At 40.7% G+C, this 15,677-nt stretch overlaps 1 protein-coding gene across 2 annotated transcripts in view; it reads left to right on the top strand.

Annotated features, from left to right (window-relative positions):
* The first annotated feature begins 167 nt into the window (after window positions 1-167).
* CFDP1 (craniofacial development protein 1) overlaps window positions 168-15,677 on the top strand; it is a 133,735-nt gene continuing 118,225 nt past the window's right edge. The window contains exons 1-4 of one of the 2 annotated variants that reach the window (XM_059999932.1): window positions 168-362; window positions 8,459-8,576; window positions 10,303-10,522; window positions 10,841-10,968. In XM_059999932.1, the coding sequence (XP_059855915.1) occupies window positions 299-362; window positions 8,459-8,576; window positions 10,303-10,522; window positions 10,841-10,968 (530 nt within the window). In that variant the 5' untranslated portion in view covers window positions 168-298. The remainder of the gene's footprint in view (window positions 363-8,458; window positions 8,577-10,302; window positions 10,523-10,840; window positions 10,969-15,677) is intronic. The other variant, XM_059999931.1, reaches the window with a different exon arrangement.

Genomic DNA, 15,677 nt, shown 5'->3' with positions numbered 1-15,677 from the left:
TTCATTTAAGCATATTTACTAAATCAAAGCGTCTGGTAGCACTGGGGACTACAAGTTCCAGCATGCACCGCTTCAGCACGGAGCCCGTGTTCCGCCAACTGCCACAGCAGCGTCAAGCCCGGGGCTTTGGCCCGGAAGTGTCGCATTTGGATCACGTAGCACTCTTTGCGCCTGTGCACAAGCTGCGGGGGCCGCCCGAGCTACCGCCGCCCCTGCAGCAGCTCTATGTATGGTCTCTCCCTAGAGCTTTGCCGTTGGGGGTAGCTGCTGCGGCTTGTTCGCCCCGCGCGGCAGCGACATGGAGGAATTCGACTCCGAAGACTTCTCCACCTCGGAGGAGGACGAAGACTACGTGCCATCTGGTGAGCGATTCCACCTGAGGCGAGGGGCGGTTTGCCCCGCCCCGCGCCTCACGTGAGGCGCGCTTTGCCCGGCGTTCGTGGGCCCGGTGCCTCAGTGGCCGCGTGGCGCGGCTCTCAAGCGTCCCCGCCCCGTGCCCTCGCCCGCCTGCTTGCACCGTGAGGGCCCCGTGGCCCAGGAAGTGTGCACGGGGACGTCTCGCGCAGCTGCTCCTCACGGCCTGGCTTCGGCGGCCACCGCCGCCTCTCGGAGCGCGGGAACGGGCACGTGAACTCCGCTCTGCCTCTGGTGAAGCTGGCGGTGGTCGCTCATCGTGTACTCTTACCAGCCCTGAAATCTTCTGAAAGGCAGTCTTATCGCCAGGCCTTCCGTCCCCAGAGAATTGCTAGCTAGCATCACGTTCCAGATAGGTCTCTTCACTTGCTGTTCTCAAAAGGGATCTGGTTGTTAAAAAGTTCACATAATGATGCCCTTTGCCTCTTTGCAACGTCTATACCCATTGCTCTCTGATCAGACTTTGGATTTTTTGTTTTTGTATAGGCTTCTCAAACCGAACCGGGTCAAAGTAAATGTCACCCAAACCTACCCCTTCCGCCCTCCTGCACCTTCCGCAGGCTTCCCCATCTCATTAGAAGTATCTGCCCGTACAGTAGCTCAGGTTAAAAACAAAACAAAACCTTGGGAGTTGTCCTTATTCTCACTGTTTTGGTCTAACCAATCATTAAGTTCTGTTTGCGTCTGCGTAGGTTAATTTCTGATCAGTTCCTCACCAATCTCGCTCTTACTGAACTACCATTAACACTAAGACTCGCCATAGCTTCCCAGTTGGTTTCCTGGGTTCCATTCTTGTCCACCAACGTTGGTCTTCGGTATCGGCCAGTGTGATCATTTGAAAACTAGTTTTCATTTTAATCAGAGTTATGCATGCGCCTGTTTCAAAATAGTCAAATATTTTTGAAAGGCTTATTTTTGAAACAACCGTTTCCATCACCCCTCATACCTGTCAATCCTCCCCAGAAGAAACTGCTTTTTTTTTTTTTAAATTTATTTACTATTTAGTTTTGGCTGTGTTCGGTCTTCGATTCTGTGCGAGGGCTTTCTCTGGTTGCGGCAAGCGGGGGCCACTCTTCATCGCGATGCGCGGGCCTCTCACTATCGCGGCCTCTCTTGTTGCGGAGCACAGGCTCCAGACGTGCAGGCTCAGTAGTTGTGGCTGACAGGCCTAGTTGCTCCGCGGCACGTGGGATCTTCCCAGACCAGGGCTCGAACCCGTGTCCCCTGCATTGGCAGGCAGATTCTCAACCACTGCGCCACCAAGGAAGCCCATGACACTGCTTTCTACGTTTAAAATTTGGTACTTCCGTTGTCTGTTGACTTAACCCATCCATGTTAGGTGTTATTTTAACACCCTCTTTAGCCTCACCGTTTCACCTTCAGACCCTCCCCAACTCCCCAGCCTGCCAATGTTCCTATGTGAAATTTGGGTTAGACTGGTATTGTTTCCTTTTTTTGTAATTACTTTGTGGACATCTTGTTCAGGCCTGACCATGTGGTATATACAGTTAGTTATTGCTTTTCCTACACTAGTTTTCTCTGGAGTTAATAATTGCCATTTTGTTGTTGTTGCTTAGTCTATGTACTTACTACTGATTTGATCCGGAACTTTCAAAATTGTCTAAATCATCTCCCAAGATATTTAGATTCATTAGATAATTTTTCACTTTTTTTTTTTTTTTTTTTTTTTTTTTTTTTTTTTTTTTTTTTTTTTGTGGTATGCGGGCCTCTCACTGTTGTGGCCTCTCCCGTTGCGGAGCACAGGCTCCGGACGCGCAGGCCCAGCGGCCATGGCTCACGGGCGCAGCCGCTCCGTGTTATGTGGGATCTTCCCGGACCGGGGCACGAACCCACGTCCCCTGCATCGGCAGGCGGACGCTCAACCACTGCGCCACCAGGGAAGCCCAATTTTTCACTTTTTGAAGTCCATCTTTGCCGTCTGACCTGCTCCAATTTGTCTTGGTTTTACCACTTTGAAACCTAAGATTTTCCATCATCACCACCACTCTGGATGTTCCTTTTACCTCCATTTTCTCTTGGATTCCCTGTTCCTTGGGTCCCATGATGTCTTCTTTCTTGGTGTGTTTCACCAAAATGAGAATAAATCCTCAAGTAACTTCTTGAGGAAAGATGCATTTTTTTAGAAACATTTTTTTTTTTGAGACCTCGACTATCTAAAAATAGTGAAATATTGACCCTCAGGCATGATTACTAATTTGGTATAGAATTCTGTGTTCTGTAATAGTAATTCTGCATTCTATAATAATAATTTTCTATCTGAATTTTAAAGATATTCCTCCATTATTTTCTAAGTTTTCAGTGTTTTTATTAAAAAGTCTCTTGTCGGTAATTTTTCCTCATTTATATAAAATTTGTCTCTGGAAGTTGATAGAATCGTCTGTTTCTGATACTTTCTGATATTTCACAGTGATATACTGTACCTTGGTATGAGTCTGTTTTCATCCATTCTGCTGGGCCTTCTGGAACTTCTTTTTTTTTTTTTTTTTGGCTGCGTTGGGTCTTTGTTGCCTCGCGGGTGCTACTCTTTGTTGCGGAGCACAGGCCCTAGAGCACGCAGGCTTCAGTAGTTGCGGCATATGGGCTCAATAGTTGTGGCTTGAGGGCTCTAGAGCACAGGCTCAGTAGTTGTGGCACCCCGGCGTAGTTGCTCCGCGGCATGTGGGATCTTCCGAGGCCAGGGATCACACCTGTGTCCCCTGTGTTGGCAGGCGGATTCTCAACCACTGCGCCACCAGGGAAGTCACTTCTGGAACTTTTTAAATTTGGGGGGGACAGTTTTCTCCATTTTATTGTTTTGGACTCATCATTATTTATGTGTTGAATCTTATGTTAGACCTTATGGACTGATTCTATTTTCCTGTACTACTTTTTTTTTATAAACTTTAAAAAATTTTTTATTTATTTATGTATGTATGAAGTATGTATGTAAGTATGTATTTATTTAGCTGCGCCGGGTCTTAGCTACAGCACATGGGATCTTCGTCTCCGGGTGCGGGATCTTTTAGTTGTGGCACGTGGAATCTTTCAGTTGCAGCATGCGGAGTCTTTAGTTGCGGCATGTGTGATTTAGTTCCCTGACCAGGGATTGAACCCAGGCCCCCTCCATTGGGAGTGGGGAGTCTTAGCCACTGGACCACCAGGGAAGTCCCTTCCTCTATTTTTATTCTCTATTTTCTAACCCTTTGATTTCTTTTTCACTTTATGGGAATATTTCAGTATTTTACCATCCAACTCTTCTGTTGAGTTTTTTTTGTCTTTACATATTTTTCCCAGAGTTTTATGGCTTTTATTAACACAAGTGCAGTGTGTACACGAGCTGTCTATTCATTTTCTTTGCTGTGCAGCCTGGCATTGGGATTGGTGACTCAGATGGCCAGGTGGGCGGCTCTTTCCACAGTGACTTTGGGGTTCTTGGAGGAGATATTGGGAGTAGTCTCAGCACCGTAGGATTTGTTGCCCATCAGCAGCACTTCAAGGTCTTTGACCTAGTGGACCAGGAACTTCCAGAAGTCACTGGGCAGCATGTGCTTTGTTTTCTTGTATCAGTGTTGAATCTGGCCCTTGGATGTTTTTAATTTTGAATAACTTTTTTGTTTTTTCACAAATTTTAAATAGCATCATGTTCTTGTTTCATGTGTGCAGTATCTTATTGCTCTGTGGATATTATTAATGCTTTAAGGCCTCTTCCCTTCTCAGCTGGCCCACACTCTGTGGAGCGTGTTTCTCCCATGACTGCTCTCACTTTCCAAGACAACGCCATGCCCTGGGACCGCTCTTGCCTTTAGAGACGGTCCACATTCTTCCTATGGAATGTGTATCTCTCTAAATAAATCCACTTCTTACCTATCAAATAATAATAATAATAATGCTTTAAATTTTTTTACTTTTAACTTATGCATGGTAAAATTCATTCTTCATTATACTGTTCTATGAATTTTTGACAAATGCTTAGAGTTATGTAACTGCCGCTAAAATTAACAGTTCCAAGGCCACCTTTACCCTCTCCCCCCCAAATTAGATCATATTGTCTGTGTATAGAAACAGTTTTATTTCCTCTTTTCCAATAGGCATACCTTTTATTTCTTTTGCTTGCCTTATTGTACTTCGTATAGACTTCCAATGTAATATTGAATAGGACAGGTGAGAGTGGATATCCTTTCCTTGTTCCCAGTCTTAAGGAGAAGGCATCACTGTTTCACCATTTGGTATAATGTTAGCTATAGGTTTTTCATAGATGCCTTTTGTGTGTGTTTTAAGCACTTTACATTGTCTAACTCGTTACTAACTCAATCACATAACATTATCAAGTATGTGCTATTGTGCTCTCCATTTCACACATGAAGAAACTGAGGAACCCAAAGTCACTCAGCTAGATAGTAGCTGGGCTGGGATTCGAATCCTGCCAGTCTGCATATACTGCCCCTAATGTGTTTTATTAGGTTAAAGAAATTCCCTCTATTCTTAATCTGCTGAGAGGTGAATTTTGTCAAATGCTTTTTCTCCATCTGTTGATTGTGTGGTTTTTCTTCTTTTATCTGTTAATGTGATGAATTACAGTGATTGATTTAAAATTTTTGAACAGCCTTTTATTTCTGGAATAAAACTTACTTGGTCCTGATGTATTATTCTTCTTCTACATTACTGAATTTTGTTGAGGAGTTTTGCATCTGTTTATGAGGGATGTTGGTCTGTAGTTTTCTTGTAATTTCCTTGCCTGGCTTTGGTATCAAATAATGCTAGCCTGATAGAATGAAGAAACAATCTCTTTCCGCTAAGGTGATTTTTATTCACCCTGTACATTTGTGTTGGGCATTATTATGTTAGACACTTTCTCAGATTTTTTTGGTGATTCTTAGTTGTCTGACTCATATTTAAATTAAGCATGGGGGACTGAAAAGGTGATGGAAGCTCTGAGTCTTTGGAGTTTCAATTTAAAAAAGATTTGTGCTTTTTTTGTCTATAGGGTTGTTACTCTGTTTCTTACTCTTAGAGTAACTGCATGATTTTTGTGGTTGTTTGTGTAATTTAAAATTTGCTTTTTTCTTATCAGTGAGATTGAGCATCTTTTTTCATGTTTAAGATCCAGAGCCATATGCATCTCTTTGTCTGAACTGTCTACAACATTCATCCGTTTTTATGAAGAAAAATAGCTATATATTATTACAAAAGCAGTGCATGAACTTTGTAGAAAATTAGAAAATGCAGGCAATTAAACATAAAAAGTCAGAATCATTCCATTCCTACCACCCAGAGATTATCAGTATTGGTCCCTTAGTGAAACCCACTCTGATCTTTTTTCTATACCCGAGTGTAGTTATTTGTATTTTTCCCCAACTAGAAATCATAGTTTTTTCATGTTACTTTGTAACCTGCTCTTTTCAGTGAACATTCTGTCCCTGTCCATTTCAGTAAACTTTCAGCTCATCTAATATACAAACCATATTCAAGTTTTCCTTGTTGACTCAAAAATGGCTTTAGCTTTTTTGTTTAAATCACCATTGAGTTCAGGACTACATGTATCATCCAGTTGTTCTATCCCTTAAATCTGTTTAAATCTAGCACACTCCTGTTTCTGTGACTTAGATTGGCTTAGGAGATCAGGCTGTATGTCCTGCAGAATGTCTCACCTTCTGATTTTGTCTGGTTGCTCCCTAATGGTATTAGGTTGTTCCTTCGTCCCTTGAATTTTCATTAAATTGGAAGTTAGATCTAAATGCTTGGTGGATTCAAATGAAATAATTATAGCTAAAATAAATTATAGATGACTTGAGTGTTTCATAATGCATAACATCAGAAAACACAAAATACCTGGTTAATTCCCATGGTTGTGACTTCTGGATCAGAATGAAGAGAGTTTGGTCCTTCTATTGTGTAATTATTTTTTCTCTTAGAATTGGAAAGTATTCTGTGTGGCAGTATACTTAATAGTTAAAACTTAAATTGTTTTTTAACATTACTTGATAATCCTTGCCTAAATTACTACTATCATTAGAGTGTGAGAGCGATGGTTTTCTAATTTTGTGGTTCTTCTACATTTATTGGTTGATGTTCTTCTGAAAGTGTAGTTCTTCCTCATCAGTGGGGCAGGATAAATGTTTAATTCATTTCCCTTAATTTCCAATTTTCAAAATAGGGAGTATTCTTAATAGTAACCTAAAATGGTGCAAATAATTTTTTAAATTAATTAATTTATTTATTTTTGGCTGTGTTGGGTCTTCGTTGCTGCGCATGGGCTTTCTCTAGTTGCGTCCAGCGGGGGCTATTCTTCACTGACGTGTGCAGGCTTCTCATTGTGGTGGCTTCTCTTGTTGACGAGCACGGGCTCTAGGCGCACGGGCTTCAGTAGTTGTGGCACGTGGGCTCAGTAGTTGTGGCTCGCGGGCTGTAGAGCGCAGGCTCAGTAGTTGTGGTGCACGGGCTTAGTTGCTCCGTGGCATGTGGGATCTTCCTGGTCCAGGGCTCGAACCCGTGTTCCCTGCATTGGCAGGCGGATTCTTAACCACTGCGCCACCAGGGAAGCCCTGGTACAAATAATTTTTTCTGTCTTTTAAAAAAATATATCATAAAGGTGTCACAGTTTTTTATTGATTCAGTGTGTTTCAGTCTAACAGTTACTCGTTTTAATGGTCAGGTCATCACTTTTGGCCACTAAAAGTTCTTTCAAGCTGGATCTTATATCCTTTTAACGTGACCCATTATTCTTAAATAACTACCTTGCTTTCTGGCACAGCAAAGTGTCCCCATTTCACCTTGTGCTTTCCTTCCCTCAGACCTGAAGTTAGCTGGCCTTTTCAGGGAGCCATTTTTGTTTTGAGTTATATCAAAGAATACAATCTGAACTTTAAAGAAATGCTCGTTGCTACTAGAGTGGCATTGCTTCTATGCCATTTAAGTGAACAGAGCTAGAAAATATTTATCTTAAAAAGAGTTAAGAGTTCTGAATTTTAAGTTCAGTTTTAACATTTGTTTTCACTTAATTTCTTAATTTCTTTGGTTTTATAATTGTGTGTCATTTCTTACTCTGAAGTTCTGGATTCCTAACAAGGTTAGTATAACTACTTAACTTTCTTTTACCTATAATAAAAAGAACAGTTTCAAAATACCAACACCAATGTTACTACTAGGAATAGAACTTTTTTGGTCTTTAGAATGCATCTTGCTAAGGATGAACAGTCAAAATACTCTTTCTAAAGTTCTTGGAGGCGCTTCCCTGGTGGCACAGTGGTTGAGAATCTGCCTGCCAATGCAGGGGACACGGGTTCGATCCCTGATCTGGGAAGATCCCACATGCCACAGAGCAACTAAGCCCATGTGCCACAACTACTGAGCCTGTGCTCTAGAGCCTGTGAGCCACAACTACTGAGCCTGCAAGCTGCAACTACTGAAGCCTGCGTGGCTAGAGCCCGTGCTGTGCAACAAGAGAAGCCACCGCGATGAGAAGCCTGAGCACCACAACGAAGCGTAGCCCCCGCTCACTGCAACTAGAGAAAGCCTGCACATAGCAACGAAGACCCAACACAGCCTAAAATAAATAAATAAAATAAATAAATTCATTAAAAATAAATAAATAAATAAAGTCCTTGGAGTAAATCCTTTCTTTGTGGCTTGTGTTATCAGTTTGGTTATGTTTGTTTATTTAAACTTTGCTCAGTTTAAGGGATTTTTAGAATTCTGCGGAGCAATAAACACTGAGAACTCTTGCTTCTGCTGCCCCTGCTTACCCCACTGTCTTCTGCCTTGACCCTTACAGATAGCGATTTTCATTAGTTTTCGTGGTGTGTGGAGCATAGCAGAAATTGCAAGCATTAAATATAAGTGGGGTGCGTTAAGGAGGGAAATATGGACTGCCCTGGAGGCTTAGAATAGGGGAACTTAGCCTGGTCTTCAGGAATAGGGAAGACATCCCTCAGGAAATGATATTTTAGTCTGGAAAGTACTACATTTTTTTCTTAATGAAAATGTCTCATCTTGATGTGAAAACCTTTATTCCTGTCTGTCTGACCAACCTGTTATGTGATTTCAGGTGGAGAGTATAGTGAAGATGATGTAAATGAATTAGTGAAGGAAGATGAAGTGGATGGTGAAGAGCAGACACAGAAAACCAAAGAGAGAAAAAGAAAATCTCAGAGCATTCCGGCCAGGTGATGCTGCCCTCAAGGCCCTTAGAAGTCAGGGGCTGTTGTCATAACCTTCCAGATTGCTGGGATTGGTCTCATGATAGATTTCTTACTGCCATGGTTTCTAACCTTTTTCTCATTGAGGGAAATATTTGGTGACATTTTAGGATTAAATTCTTATTCTCTGGCAAGCTTTAAAATTTTTTGAGCTTTAATTTAAAAAAGTTAATAGGTAATATGTGCACCTGGTTTAAAATTGAAAACCCGGGAATTCCGTGGCAGTCCAGGGGTTAGAACTCTGCCTTTCCAATGCCAGGGCCTGGGTTCAATCCCTGGTGAGGGAACTAAGATCCCACAAGCTGCGTGGTTCGGCCAAAAGAAAAGAAAAAAGCAATTGCTACAAAAAATATGTACCCCATCTCTAGCCCTTGTTGCTTTGTCTCAGAAGAATTATGTTACCAGAGATAATTCTGTGTATGTACAATCATGTATATATGTATTTCCTACTTTTTCTTTTTTTGGCCATGAGGCTTGCGGGATCTTACTTCCCTGACCAGGGATCGAACCCACGCCCCCTGCAGTGGAAGCATGGGAAGTCCTAACAACTGGACTGCCAGGGAATTCCCTACTCGTAAAAAAAAAAAAAAATGAATAGTAGCATACTCTGCATATCATTTCTCACTTTCCTTATTTCACATCTTGGAGATGATACTATGGCAGTATATTTAGCTATACCTTTTTCTTTTCAGCATAGTGTTACATTACTGGACAGACCTTACTTTATTTAAACATTCCTTTTTTGAGAGACCTTTAGATTGTCCTCATCTTTACTACATCAAATAAGACTGCAGTGAATATTCTTCTTATGTGTCTTTGTACACATGTATATTTGTAAATTAGATCTGTAGGAGTAGAATTGTTTTACCCAGTGTTATATGTAGTAAAAAAAAAAAAAAATTTATAGGTATAGACAAATTACCTTCTGTAAGCCTGGTACTGAATTGCACTCCCACCAAAAATTATGAAAATTCTGACAAGTTATTTAACTCAAAAAGGGAGTCTTTCAATACAAGTCTTTTATTCTCTTTGATTGGTGTTGCTGTCTTCCTGGACATTGAAGCAAAAATCAGATTGTAGAAAGAGAATTTTGACAATTAGGTGATTCACTTGAAGTCAGAATAGTCTTAAGAAGCAGTTTACTCTTTTAAGTCTTGGACCCAGTTCTTTTATCCTTGGCTTTTGTATATTCCAGCTTTCATATCTTCAGAAGGTGGGAAGAAACATGGATTCCCCACTCCCCACCCCCTCAGAACTCTGGGAAGAAACAGTGCAAATAAATCTGAGGCTCTCTTCAATCTCTGTTCCCCACATGGAGTGACTTTTAAAAAGTCAAAAATGCCAGGAATATGTATGTTATTAGAACCCTCTTTCTGAACAGATTGATTCTGTGAGGTGATTTTGGGTATTTTCTTGGTGAAAACAGCTGGTCCTAACTTAGAAGTAGAACGCTGTAGTTTGATTCTAAATGCTTTGGGAAAATCCTAACTGTAAGAGCTCAGTTCTTTTTTTCTTCCACAAAATCTCAGCTTACCTCTCCCACTTCCCCTATCAGGCGTGTTAACCAGTAGTCCCCAGATTTAAAAGTTTTCTGATATTTGCAACATTATGTTTGGAATTCAGGAAGGGATAACTGAAATTATTTTGCCTGTTTGTCTTGTCTTTCCTTTTCCTTGTGACTGTTGGTGATTAGGAAGAGAAAACAAGGTGGCCTCTCATTAGAAGAAGAGGACGAGGAGGATGCCAATGAGGAATCTGGAGGAAGTAGTAGTGAGGAGGAAGATGGAGCTGCAGAGCCAGAAAAAGGCATTGAGTCAGAGGATGCAAAGAAAAAGAAGGAAGATGAACTATGGGCCAGCTTCCTCAATGACGTAGGACCAAAATCAAAAGTGCCTCTGCGTACACAAGTTAAAGTAAGTTAATAGATGAATGGGATGAATGCTTTGCCAGAAATGCCGGAAGTTCCCCAGATAGATTTTTTAAATTTGGAAACTGAGATTTGAGGCTTACAACAGAAATCAGACTAGATGCCTTTTAATAGTAACTCTACTAAGTGAAAAGCAAAGCATTCCCTATGGTAGGAAACAAAAGCCTTTCTAATTAAATAAAATTTCAATAAGCATTTAACTGTTTAGAGATGAAATATTTAAGGATAGCTGGAAACAACATGTTTGGATGGATCTTTTAGTTTTCATCCTTATATGAAACTGATTACACTTCTTTTTTCATAGAGAAGAGAGGAGGCTGAAGAGACAAGTTCAAGTAAATTATTGGTCAAAGCAGAAGAGCTAGAGAAACCTAAAGAAACAGAAAAAGTTAAAATTACCAAGGTGTTTGATTTTGCTGGTGAAGAAGTCAGGTAAGATGACATTCACAAACTTCAAAACTAGTACTTTTAAAAAGGAGCATCTTTCTAAATGGTGTTAGACATCTGTCTTCATTCCACCCCATCTTAATATTGTGGAAGATTTATATTTGAACTCAAGGAAAATAGTGGTTCCATTGATTATCAGGGAATATGAGAAAGGTCCTGTTACATATGGTAATGTAGTTGGGGGCACTATGAAGTGGTTGGCTGAACAGAAACAAGAAAATGTAAGAGTTAAGTATTTGGTTTCACTTACTCATGCCTTGCTTTGTGACTGGCTATTTCTCCCTTTATTACTTCCCTTAATTTTGATGTATAAGCCCCAGTGAAACCTTTGAAATCAGGTGAGAATTGAAAGTACCTGGAGAGAAATTTGATTCTGATATTATTTCCTCATCTGAATATTATTTTTTAAATTGATTCATAGGTTTGTTACTAGTTTAGAAAAACATTATAGGCTTAATACTCTTGGCCGTTCTAGATGAGAGCCACATGACCGGAATTTCTTTCTCCCCATTTATTTAAAATTTTAATATGAAAACAGCAGATCTGTAATTTAGAGCTGGACAAGAACAGATGAAGTGCCTGCCAACCAGTTTTATAGATGGCCACATTTATTTTCCTTGACAGTAATTAATTAGACTTGATTACTCTCTGTAAGTATAATTTCCCCTAAAATTGATACTCTTAAAAATAATTTCCAGTTTCCAACAATTATTTCATCTAGTGAAAATATATCTAAGAAAAAAGTTCGGCATTATTTGTTTGTTTTTAACATTTATTTATTATTATTATTTTTTACATCTTTATTGGAGTATAATTGCTTTACAATGGTGTGTTAGTTTCTGCTTTATAACAAAGTGAATCAGTTATACATATGTTCCCTTATCTCTTCCCTCTTGCGTCTCCCTCCCTCCCACCCTCCCTATCCCACCCCTCCAGGCGGTCACAAAGCACCAAGCTGATCTCCCTGTGCTATTTATTTATTTATTTGGCTGTGCTGGGTTTTAGTTGCGGCATGCGGGATCTTCATTGCAGCATGCGGGATCTTTGGTTGCAGTGTGTGGGAACTTCAGTTGCGGCATGTGGGATCTAGTTCCTTGTCCAGGGATCGAACCTGGGCCCCCTGCACTGGGAGCATGGAGTCTTAACTGCTGGATCACCAGGGAAGTCCTGGCATTATTAGTTTTATAAATGATGTGAAGCAGACTTTTTATTATTGTTATTATTTGTTGTTGTTGTTGGTGGTGGTGGCTTTATTTTTATTTTTTTATTGGAGTAGAGTTGATTTACAGTGTTGTGTTACTTTCTGCTCTACAGCACAGTGAATCGGTTATAGATACACATATTTCCACTCTTTTAGTCTTTTAGTATTACTTTTTAATCTCCCCCAATTTTTTTTTTTCTGAAAAATTTTACACTTATAAAAATGTTGTGGGCTTCCCTGGTGGCGCAGTGGTTGAGAGTCTGCCTGCCGATGCAGGGGACACGGGTTCATGCCCCAGTCCGGGAGGATCCCACATGCCGCAGAGCGGCTGGGCCCGTGAGCCATGGCCGCTGTGCCTGCGCGTCCGGAGCCTGTGCTCCACAACAGGAGATGCCACAGCAGTGAGAGCCCCGCCTACCGCCAAAAAAAAAAAAAAAAAAAAAAAAAAATGTTGCAAGAATAGTATTACACTGAACACCCATATACCTATCATACTGATTCACCACTTGTAAATGTTTTGCCCCTCTCTCCACCATCTGTTTCCATATTTCTCTCTTTTTGTTTTGGCTGAACCATTTGAGAATTGTAGACATCATGACACTTCACTCTTTTTTTTTTTTTTTTTTTTTGGGTTCGCGGGCCTCTCACTGCTGTGGCCTCTCTCCCTGCGGAGCACAGGCTTCAGACGTGCAGGCCCAGCGGCCGTGGCCCACGGGCCCAGCCGCTCCGCGGCATGCGGGATCCTCCCGGACCGGGACACGAACCCGTGTCCACTGCTTCAGCAGGCGGACTCTCAACCACTGCGCCACCAGGGAAGCCCGACACTTCACTCTTAAATACTTCATAACTGTTTCCTAAGAACAAGGATCTTCTCCTTTGTGACACAATATAACTCTCATATTCGGTAGATTACGCATTAATGCAGATTGTTATCTAAATTCTCTGTAGTGAAGGACCCTGATTTTAAATTTTCAACCTGTTGCAGACCAATACTTTTGTAAAACACAATTAATAGGAATTATTAGAAAAGTAAATTAAGAAGAGATACAAAATACAAATGCAAACTTAAAAAAAATATTTATTTAGGCTGTGGCGGCTCATGGGATCTTTGTTGTGGCATGCTGGCTCTTAGTTGTGGCATGCGGACTTCTTAGTTGGCAGTATGCATGTGGGATCTAGTTCCCTGACCAGGGATTGAACCCAGGACTCCTGCATTGGGAGTGTGAAGTCTTACCCACTGGACCACCAGGGAAGTCCCCAAGCTCAAATTTTTAACAATAAGATTTAACAGACAGACGTAGAATTACATTTCAATAAATACAGTCAAAATGAGCACAAAATAAGAAAAGGAAAAGAATTACATAACTATCCTTTTTTGGGGAGGGGGCAGCAGGCACACCCTGCGACTTGCAGGATCTTAATTCCCCAACCAGGGATTGAACCTGAGCCCCGGCACTGAAAGTGCCGAGTCCTAACCATTGGACCGCCAGGGAATTCCCTATAACTATACATGTTGATCATTGAAAGTGTGAGTATAAGTGATTAATAAAAGGAATCACCTTTTAATTCTATAATTGAAGCAAAAAACTAGAAGTATCAATTCCCATTACTTAACATCTAGACACATAATTTGAATAAGTGCTGTTTATATTAATTTTTAAAGTTTTTAATGGGTCAAAATAGCTTATATCTTTCTTGTTAATTAATCTAAGTGGGATTGGTGACAGCCCTACTCCTGGAGGATGATGTATATGTAAATTATTTCTGTGTTGGTGCTCTTCCTCTTTTTAATTTTTTAAAAAATAATACTCATCATAAACCCATCTCAAAGGGCTGTTTTTGTACCTCTTTTATTTATTTATTTATTTATTTAAATTTATTTGTTTATTTATTTATTGGCTGCATTGGGTCTTCGTTGCTGTGTGTGGGCTTTCTCTAATTGCAGCAAGTGGGGGCTACTCTTTGTTGCAGCGCGCGGGCTTCTCATTGCGGTGGCTTCTCTTGTTGCGGAGCACGGGCTCTAGGCGTGCGGGCTTCAGTAGTTGTGGCATGTGGTCTCAATAGTGGGCTCATGGGCTCTAGAGCACAGGCTCAGTAGTTGTGGCACACGGGCTTAGCTGCTCTGTGGCATGTGGGATCTTCACAGACCTGGGCTCGAACCCGTGTCCCCTCCATTGGCAGGCAGATTCTTAACCACTGCACCACCAGGGAAGTCCTGTACCTCTTTTTAATTTATTTTTCTAATAAATTCTTTCTATTGTGTTTTACAAAAGTATTGGTCTGCACCAGGTTGAAGTTTTAAAATCATGGTCCTTCACTACAGATAATTTAGACACTGATCTGCAATAATGTGAAAGTAATGAGGATGGAAGTGTGGATTTTAAAGCAGTTTCATTAAGTTCAGGATTTTCATTTTTACTTTTTCCAAACAAAGCCAGTACTAACTACATTTTCTTTTTTTTCCTTCCAGTTTTATTGAGAAATAATTGACATACAGCACTGTATAAGTTTAAGGTGTACAGCAAAATGATTTGACCTAGGTACCTCATGAAATGATTAGTAGTAACTGTATTTTCAGAGTTCATCTTCAGTGCTTCATAAGTAGTCAGTTCCAGTAATTTATCCTGTCAAGTTATAATTAAATTTAAGTTATATTGGGCTTCCCTGGTGGCGCAGTGGTTGAGAGTCTGCCTGCCGATGCAGGGGACACGGGTTCGTGCCCCAGTCTGGGAAGATCCCACATGCCGCGGAGCGGCTGGGCCCATGAGCCATGGCCGCTGAGCCTGTGCGTCCGGAGCCTGTGCTCTGCAGTGGGAGAGGCCACAACAGTAAGAGGCCCGCGTACTGCAAAAAAAAAAAAAATTTAAGTTATATTTCAGTGGGAAAAAGGAATTCTGGATGCATGAATTTCCTATGTGTGGATTTTTTTTTATGGAAAATATAATTCAAAACATTCTGTGAAACATGTTAACCTATAGGAACTGTTCTTCAGGCTTTTAACTTGCATTTTTACTCTTAGAGTTTATTTGTTTCTGAAAAATATGTTGAATTACTTCCTTGTGTGAAAGTACTAAGATTTTTAAAAACACCAAACTGGGAATTCCCTGGCAGTCCAGTGGTTAGGACTCCACAGTTTCACTGCTGGGCCTGGGTTCAATTCCTGGTTGGGGAATTAAGATCCCGCAAGCTGCTCAGCATGGACAAAAAAATACCAAACAAAGCAGGCAAATAAGCATGTCTTACTTGTCCAATTGAGATCTTTAAAATTGGGGACCATATGGTTATTGTTTTTCTTTTAGAAGTACTAAGTTTATTCTGTAGTTCATCATTCTCAAGGCACTTTCTTCTTCATAACCATTGTACTTCAGCATGCATTATAACATATGCATATTTATGATCAACTTTCAGTTTATCAAAAATAGTCATTTAAATTTAATGCATTAGCTTTACATAATGCACAGTTTTTACTACTGTACTAAGAACAGTGGGGTTT

The sequence above is a fragment of the Delphinus delphis genome, chromosome 20, assembly GCF_949987515.2.
Source record: "Delphinus delphis chromosome 20, mDelDel1.2, whole genome shotgun sequence".
In the NCBI taxonomy this organism is placed as follows: Eukaryota; Metazoa; Chordata; class Mammalia; order Artiodactyla; family Delphinidae; genus Delphinus; species Delphinus delphis.
Note: the sequence above shows the minus strand (reverse complement) of the source record. Positions and strands in the feature narration are given on the sequence as shown.